A 10,000-nucleotide genomic window follows, 5' to 3' on the forward strand; every position below is an offset into this window, starting at 1 on the left:
TGAAGAAAGATAATACTCTTTATATAAAGAAAAAGAAATTCAACGAAAATACCCTGGCGAATATTGGGTTTCCGAACAGCTTCTAATGAATAGCTTATACTCAACAGTAAATAGTCTTCTAGAATGAAATAAACGACAGTTGGAAATTCTCGCGAGAAATCAACTTTTGTAATGATTGACCAAAAGTCAAAATTATAAAATTAGATATAAAAATACAAAGCTTAACAAAAATACCATTACTAATAATGTAATCTTCTGAAATTGATTTGCTATTGTTGATGTATATTTTATTTTTTATCTAATATCAATAATGTATTGAATATAAAGAAACCAAGGCAGCTGAGAGTGTCAACATGCATATGTATTTTATAATTCTACACATAGAATCTGTAGAATCGATTCTCAATAAAGGCAAAATAATTCGTATTAGGAATAAAATGACGCAAACCAATAATTTTACATAAATCTTTCCCCGTGATTTTTTCTTTTAATTCCTTTTTTAATTCTGAAAATTTTAATTTTCATTTGCCAAATGAAAAACGTGTAATAAGGGTTGTGGATGGGAGGTGGGATGAGGTGTAAATGATTTCGATTTATCTGCATATTAAAACAAGTTTTTGTGAATTCCCTGTGTAATTTATGGCAATCACAACTTTAAAAATAGATCTCGTTCTGCCATTCTGAGTGCAAATAACCGATAAAAAAACATAAAAGAAATTTTCGAAATATTTCTAATGTCTAAATTGTTCGAATTTCGATAGAAAAATCAACCATAACCTTTCACCTAATACTTACGTATAGATCAATGACTTCATTTTATTATATAGTTCGCCATTCTTTCTGTTACCGCTTTTTCTCTTTACGACATATTGTGCCACACAGTTATGTACCCCCTGTCTTTTTCCGTCGTTGCTCCTAAAACCAGAATTTCATTCCTAAAATTTTATTCGTGGTGAAAACCAATAAGCATTTTCTTTCGATTTCTTTGATTATTTTTGCAACTGCTGAAACTCAACGAATTTAAACTAGAACATTTTAGTTTGTCTAACAATATAACCCCCTAATCAAAATGCAGTAAGTTACTGGAAATGTTACAGTGACATACACCATACATTGTAGTGTTTAGCAGTATGCTAATATAGATATTCTGAATTCGTATCTCACCAGTGCCGTATTTTCTTTGCAATCCGTCAACTTCAGTGATTCTCTACATATTTTTTTAACTACGACTCCTTTTGTTCTTATTTTACTCACGGGTTGAGTTCCTCATAGTCATTCCATATCTAAAAAAAAAACACCTATTAAATCGTTATGATTAAATAGTATATATTTCATGTATTATAGAGGTATAACCAGATAATTGTACAAGAGCCAAGAGCTCGTGTGAGGAGCAAAATTGAGTGCTGTTCCCCCTTCTAGAACAATGGACATACCGGACTGCATCCAGAAGAAAGTCACTCGATTAGCTGGGACTCATCCACTAAAGGAGAAACTCCAGTCTCTGCCTTCCAATCGTACTCTCTCTTCTATCCCTTTTTACCTCTCACTACACTTCTATCCTCTGTTTCTTAGATATGGCTAGCTTCGTACTTTTATTGCACAGGCATCTCCAACTATCACCTCTTCCTGCCTCTCATCGCTCTTGGTGCTGTGAACATACTGGGCTCCGCAATAAACCTTATACCCAGGTTCCCTACCACGCATACACATACACAAGCACACACGGCATTGATTCTCTGTATATATTTATGACGGGCTTCTTCAGTTTCCGTCTACGAGATGCACTGACAAAGGCATTGATCGGCCCGAGGGTATAGTAGAATTCACTTGCCCAAAGTACCACGCAGTGGGACTGAACCTGGAACCATGTGGTGGTTTGGATTCAACAGCCACTCTTGCGCCTATATTATATATCAATGGTAATTTTTTTCATTGATTACATTTTTTTCTGCCTTTTGTTGAATGTACGAAATGTTATCAGTGTCTATGATATTCAGACATTATTAAATTTAGCTTAGGTATACAAAAACCTGTATTGGTATCAACAAGGCTGTATAGGCTTCAAAGACAATATGAAAAATTACTGGAAGCCAACTGTGGTTTGGAGAATTCAGTGAAGTTAATCATAATTTCAATTATCAACTATTGCTTTATTACTATAAATGCAAGGAAATACCAATACAGACCGATTCTCATCTGTATTTTAGACAGAATGATAAATTCGGGGTTAAATAAACAAAATCACTTGACCTCAGACTTAACTTCACATTCATTATGATGTCAACTAAAGTGGAAATCAGATAGTTTATTAAGGAAATTAGATGAAATCTTAGGAGAATACCTCTCTGATATATCTGGTTGTTTAATAATGAAGCAAAGTTTGGTTAGATATAATTCAATAATTTATACTAATATTTGTCGATCGACTAAGTTGGGATATTATTTACCCTTCTGACTGTTATGTTTTATTTCAATATTGATAAATTACAATATATAAGCGATCAGTTATCGTATTTCCGTCTAATGACAGGTTCGTGTCCTTATTGCTGCTTGCTACGTTTATAAGTTTCTAAGGTACTTTGGAAAAATAATTAAAATCACATTTAGGTCTCTTGCGCAAGTGTGCACTTCCTGGACCAATATGATAAAATCTAAGAAACTTGCAACTGAAAAATGAATAATTCTGCTTCTAGAAATATAATATCTTTGAAAGAGTTAATGTTGGATTGAGTTAAGCGAAAACATTGATTTAACTTTTTGTTGTTGATGCTGTTCGATGGTGATGATGGTGAAGGTGATGATCATCATCATGTATTTTCTCATTGTCTATGTGTTTGTTGTTTGCCACCACAGACCACCTAAGACCAAAAACCATCTAGCCGCAACCATTTCATTTTTTCTCAGATAATTCATATATTACCTAGTTGAGCAGCATTTCTTCTGTCTTAAGGTATGAGTTCAAATTCCACCGGCGTCGACTTGGCCTTCACTCTTTCGAGGTTGATAAAATAATAAATACCAGCTGAGCACTGGGGTTCGATATAATCAACTTACTCCCCTCCCTCGAAATCGCTGGCCTTGTGCCAAAATTTGAAACCAATATTAGTTTTATTGTTAGTAATGATGTTGTTACTTTTGTATGTTTTGTTGCTTTTGTTATTGTATTTATTTATACCTTGTTGCTTGTGCTGAAATCCACAATGTGGCAACCCGAGGTCATGTCCTGCTACATTCTTTTCAATTGTTGTAGATAATGCATCGGAAAGCCTCGAATGTGAAACACGAACATCAGTATGACTTGTTACTCTTCTTTATAATCAACCGCTAAAAAACCAATTAATCCTTTCTAATTTTGTTTCAAGGAGAGAAATTTTTAGGGAGGGGGAAGTCGATTGCATCAGCCCTAGTGCTCATCTGGTACTTAATTTCATCAACCCCGAAAAGGTAACTTCGGCTTTGGTGTTCTTGAACTTCGGACGTGAAGAACTAGAAATTCCTCTAAACATTTTGTGCCGCGCTGTAAAGACTCTAATAGCCGACCGCCTTTTGTACAACCAATTAACTGCCAAATTCTTTCATTCATATTTTTAGCTTTGTAAGGTGTCTTAGGAATTAAAATAATATATAGTATTTAAATTTTCTTATGTGATTTATTTTGTAAATTATGATAAACTTTTCGAAAGCCCGAAATGGGGATCACTGAAAAAAAGAAAGCATATTTATCCTTTTCTATTGAATTGCAGTATCAAATGCGAATATGTATGAAATATTAATGAACCATATAGAAGGGAAATGCCAAAAACATGACGTTTTCAAAACAGACAATATTTTTGTAGTTCAAAAATTGTGATTTATGACATAAAAATCCTCTAGAATTAGCCAGAGCTAATAATGACAAACTTTAATTACTAAATATTGTTAAACACACATCTGCATATGCAATGTACATAATCAATTCACTTTAAAAACAACGAACAACAGGCCGTGAAACTATTTTTAGCAAATCCCCAAATTGGGCTCATGGGAGGCAATGGGTTAATATCCTTCACGTAGCATATTTCATATAATTCTATTTCTAAGTTCTGGCTATAGACATACTTTTCCTATTTTCACTAGACACTTCGCTTATAGCATTCCTTTGGGACTGACCGTAGCAGTCGATCATATCTAATATCTGCAAATATTATATACCAGTGTTACTTATTCTGCTAAATAATAAATTAAATTTTGACACGTCTATTGACACTTTGATTAAACTAAAATCATAGACGAAAACCTGAAATAGATTGTACAGATGAGTGCAACGTAATGTGGCTGACATTAGAGCTATAAAATGAATTTAGGACACGTCACGCATCGTCATTTATGTCTGCATAGATCATGGATGCAGCTTTAGATGGGTAAAGGGGTGATTATGACTCATTATTCACTCCAGCACTGATACTGGCGCTTGACCTCTCTACAACCACGTGGATAAATAATGTTCTTTTAAACTACATTTTAAAGACTTACCATTGTGATCATAAATCTTTTGATAGGTAAAAGCTGAGATGTCGTTTATCATACATAAACCATCAAAGCAAATTCCTCGATGCAAATGATTATTATTTTACTTCTCATTCATTGAAAATAGTACATTAATGTTTAATAATTCTAGACGTACATATCGGTGATTCATTCTTGTAACCTCTCAGTGGGGAAAAACGACCGAAAAGAATGTGCGACCTCGATTTATTTTGCTTTTTTTTTAAGAAAACGTAAACAAAAGTTATGACGACAACACATGTTCCTGGCTTATTGATAATGTTGTCTAAATCGGGTCATCGATATTAAATTAATGCTACCGTATAGTCTCTCCACTGAGGGGATGATTTCGGACATTGCCACTATATTGTATTCGTGAAAGGATTATAATGAATCGAATCATCCCCCAGATATCACTGGTATTTAGGTTATTGCTCTCAGATGGATAAGACGTAAAATATAATTTACCTTTCACCAGTGTTTTTCTTTTTAATTTAGAATATAGAAAGGCTGAATGATGATACCAACAAATAATAATACCAACAACACTACGAAGAAAAACTAACCCATTTACTGTGAAGTCAATAGGTGTTACAACACCGGTTTCACGGATAAGATTTCTCATCATATCTGAGCCGTTTACAAAAGTATTGTAACTGTATTCCTTCTGACCGTGTTCACTTCGTGTACTTCAAATAGTGAGGAGTGGCGAAAGAGCCAGGAAAATACATTAGTACAACCAGCCTAAACGAAAGCCAACGCCATAGTCAATGGAAATGAGAATAATAGAATCGATAATTTAGTAACTAGACCGAGAATGATAGAGATTTTAAAATTCCTTTGTCGTAATAAGCACGAAGAAAAAGCCAGCAGTACCTATTAATCACGCGCAAAATATTAAACGTGTCAATCAACCACTTAAAAATCAATTTACTCTAATATATAACCCCCGCCGAATATTTTATCACATGAAAAATAGAAAAAAAAAGAGAAGAAAGTCATAATTGCGTAGAAAAAGAAAATTTACTTGCATTCAAGAGAACTAATGATAGTTTGTGCTGTCAACAAAGAGCTATAACATTTGTAAAAGAAAGAATACATCGTGGGGTTAGAAGAAAATATGAGATTTGACAATTAAATGAGGCAAAGTCTGTTGGGAAAAACGTAATGGAAGTTTTATAGTAACGAAAAAGTAAAGAAAGAAGGGCGAATCAAGCGCTAATAAGGTTGAAAGATGAATGAATTACCTGTACATATACACGTACAGATATAACGATGCAAACATATGTAAACATGAAACAATACATGCATATAACACATACATACATAATACACATATATATGTAGAGAACATTTGAGAGCAGTATATACATATATATATATATATATAATATATATATATATATATATAGGGAGATTTTACGAAAAAAGCAACAAAAGACGAAGACAGGTGGTGTACAAAACAAACAGATGTATTAGTATAACGCTCAGGAATAGAAAAAGTCTTTTACGTTTCTAGCCTACGCTCTTCTACAGAAAAGGACACAGAAAAAAGGAGAGAAACAAGGAGAGAAAAAATGTGTATAGTGGCTAACGATCTATCATACCCATCTTCCCCTTGCCCTTCATCGTCAACCTTCGCCCATAAGCCCATCTCACCCCTACAAATTTCTACTCCACCTTCCCTATTCTTCCCATCCCACAAACCCTCTGCCTACCCACAAGCCCCACCTCAACCCCCACCCTCTGCCTAACCCACTCACCAGCACTGACCAATTCACATCCTCACGTTTTAACGCCTACACATACACACACGCACACGTCAAGATCACCAGCTCTCTTTCACACACACACATACACACACACACACACACATGTATATATATATATAAATATATATATATATATATTTGTCCTAACGCTCGAAATGTGGAGTAGATAAATCAGTGGACAACTGACGAAGGGATTGTTCTTTATGTTGCCTGTCTTGTTTTTCTATTTGTTTCTTTCATTGTTCGCAAAAAGTTCGCTTTCCATGTTTTTGTTCTTGTTTTTCATGTTGTTTACGTTTTTTGACGTCCTGTATCCATATATGCATGTTTATATACATATGAATGTAAGTATGTACATGTATGTATGTATAAATGCATATATATATTTATATTATTATTATCATATCTATATATATATATATATAATATATATATATATATATATATATATATATATATAGAGAGAGAGAGAGAGAGAGAGAGAGAGAGAGAGATAGTAAAAAAAAACGACGAACAAACACAAGAAATAAATAAGAACGTGAGGACGTGGTACATGCAAAGTATTAACGGATGCTCAGTGAAGGAAAAAAAGATGGTTTTACGTTTCAAGCAAAATTCTTCCTCAGAAACAGGAGACAGTGGAGACGATGCTCCTCTTGTTTATAACCCCCAGAAAGGCTTCACTGAAAAAAGCATATAGTATTTTGTGTCTGGAATGAGTTCTTATCACTAGCTGGTGATTATCACACACTGGTGACGAGTTACCTCCAGAAATCCGGGTCTGTGTGCATCACGTAAGGCTAGAGATGGGAACGATGATTTCCCTTCGCAAATACTAATCAGACTCAGGCAGTGTCTCGTTAGTCAGTTATCCTGAGATGTCATCCTGAAGCTATAGCAACAGTAACATTGTCCCCTATCGCAGCGTCAAATTTAGGTGGCAAATATACTTCACGATTTTAAGGCAGCGAGCTGGCAGAAATGTTAGTACGCCGGGCGAAATGCATAGCGGTATTTCGTTTGTCTTTACGTTCTCAGTTCAAATTCCGCCGAGGTCGACTTTGCCTTTCATCCTTTCGGGGTCGAAAAATTAAGTACCAGTCACGTACAGGGGTCAATCTAATCGACTGGCCCCCACCTCTCCCAAAATTTCGTGACTTGTGCCCAGCGTAAATATATATATATATTATATATATATATATATATATATATATATATATATATATATATATAATATATATATATATACATATATATATATACTTTTCTTCTTTTGCTTGTTTCAGTCATTTGACTGCGGCCATGCTAGAACACTGCCTTCAGTCGAACAAATCGACCCGAGGACTTACTCTTTGTAAGCCTAGTACTTATTATATAGGTTACGGGGACGTAAACACACAAACATAGGCTATCAAGTGATGGTGGTACGACAGAGACACACAAATACATACATATATATATAAGTGACGGGCTTCTTTTATTTTCCATCTGCCAAATCCACTCAGAGACTATAGAAGCGGACACATGACCAAGATGCCACGCAATGGGACTGAACCTGAAACCATGTGGTTGGGAAGCCACCTTCTTACCACAAACCACTACGCGTGTGTAGGTGTCTGTGTATATATATATATGTGTGTGTGTGAGTGTGTCTGCATCTATGCATACGTTGGATGAGTACACATCCTAATCTTGGGGTGGGGCGGAAGAGGAACAGATGGAATAAATAAAATAATTGTTATGGGAGGAGTTATACAAACCAGAAATTTTTGTTACATCTGATTGTATTTTACAATAAGACATACTTTTCTTTTAAAAATTAGAAATCATTTCATCACTTGGGGTAAACGTCAAGAGATTTCATGAGAGTTAAATCATAGTAGCTGTATGTGTGCAATATTGGGCAAAACTATATTCATAAACCTAACCGCCATTTGACTACCCGTTACATTAATGGGGCTAATGCAGTTTCGCACCTCTCCTTGAAAAATGCAGTTTTTTGAAAAATATTTTTGGATTCCTACGTTTTAGACGTCGGAGATTACGAATATGCAAAAAAAAAAGAATAATAATTGCGCCCCCACCCACCTCTTCCACATCATCTCAAGTTAAAATGTTTGAGTTTGTTTACTTTAAAGAGATCGTAGCGAATTGATGAACATATGCAAATCGAAACTAGGTGATAAATTAAATCCAGACAAAAACATTAAATTGAAAAGAATTTGCGTTTTACTTGTGTAAATAAGAATTTAATGTAAATTAAATACACCATTTTATGGGAAACAATCAGTGTTATAAATTTTAATAAGAGGCTCAAATTTCACCCCCAATTTTGAATTTTAAACTTTTTCGTCCTTTTATTTATTTATTTGTCAATTTATTTATCCCTGTTTGTAAACTAAATACGGCGGTCCTATAGCCTCAGGAAGACATTCATATCTATTTATCTCTTTATACACATATCTATATGCTTATCGAATTAAAAAATTTGAAAACGTGGTTTCTTGCATATTCAGAATCTCATTCATCTAAAACATAAGGGGAAAAAATTTCGAAAATCTTCAAAATTTTAGGAGTGCGGTGGTGGTGGGTGTTAAATTTTTATTTATATCTAAAACGTAGTAATCCGAAAAAACTTTTTTTAAAAATGCATTTTTCAAGGAGAGGTGCGAAACTGTATTAGCTCCACATTAAATTTTAATAGAGTACCTACAACCAGTGGTGGAATGGGTCTAAACATATTAGTTGCCAGGAAACTAAGGGGGTCCACCTGCAACTACAATGCTATCGTTTAATTTTTTTTTTTTTTTGTTAAAGGTATTCTTTGCAACTGTCTACAAACACAGCCAAGCTGAAATAATTATTGCATTCTTCCAGGAATGAATAACGAATTCACATACTTGAAGCGATGGGCCTCTTAGATACTAACATGGGCCCCATATATGGATTCTAATGGCGCAGAGACCCACTTGCCATTGGGCAAGCTAGCAACCTGCCCAGTCCGCCACTGCCTACTACCAAATTAAATATGCAACACTATGTGTTTATACGATATTGCACGCTGCATTTTGTTTTCAAATTTATACCCCACTATCTAGATGTGTACTATACATGGTAAATTATTGTACACGTAGGCATTTAAGCTTTATTTTCATCTTGCAGAATGTGTACCTTGAAATTATATAAAATGATATATTTGTGTATATCTGGATGTGCTGTGCAACATATCTTCTGACAATGTGTTTAATTTCTTCTTTTCCTGTGGACATTCTGCTTGGTTTTCTTACTCTTTGAATTATAGAGAAATATTTCCTTCAAAGAAGTCATTGCTTGAGGGAAGTAGCAACTACATCAACGAAATGACTCGATTCACTCAACAAACAGGGGAAGAGATGAAGAGACAGAGAGAGAGGCAGAGAAACACATGAAGAGAGAGAGAGAGAGAAAGAATGTCAGTAAAAGAGAATGAAAATCAGAGTTAATACTATCTTGTGATATTGACTTGTTCTAGTAAACTATTTACCTACACAAACACACACATATATAAATTGAGAGGTTTACTTATATATGTGCGTGTGTGTCTCTGTGTGTGTAATTTATGTATATTCTTGATGAAGCCATACCGATATTTCACCATTTACTTTATATTTTTCTTTTATGCTTGCAGGAAGACACTTTAGTGTTGGAATTAGCTCCACGAATTC

At 34.5% G+C, this 10,000-nt stretch overlaps 1 protein-coding gene across 3 annotated transcripts in view; it reads left to right on the plus strand.

The window, feature by feature from the left end:
* Positions 1 to 10,000, plus strand: part of LOC115224821 (glutamate receptor ionotropic, NMDA 2B-like) — a 743,429-nt gene that overhangs the window by 454,918 nt on the left and 278,511 nt on the right. For all 3 annotated transcript variants that reach the window (XM_036513846.1, XM_029795750.2, XM_036513847.1), the window contains one exon: positions 9,964 to 10,000. This exon is cut by the window's right edge and continues 178 nt beyond it. In XM_036513846.1, the coding sequence (XP_036369739.1) occupies positions 9,964 to 10,000 (37 nt within the window). The remainder of the gene's footprint in view (positions 1 to 9,963) is intronic.

The sequence above is a fragment of the Octopus sinensis genome, linkage group LG2 (assembly GCF_006345805.1).
Source record: "Octopus sinensis linkage group LG2, ASM634580v1, whole genome shotgun sequence".
In the NCBI taxonomy this organism is placed as follows: domain Eukaryota; kingdom Metazoa; phylum Mollusca; class Cephalopoda; order Octopoda; family Octopodidae; genus Octopus; species Octopus sinensis.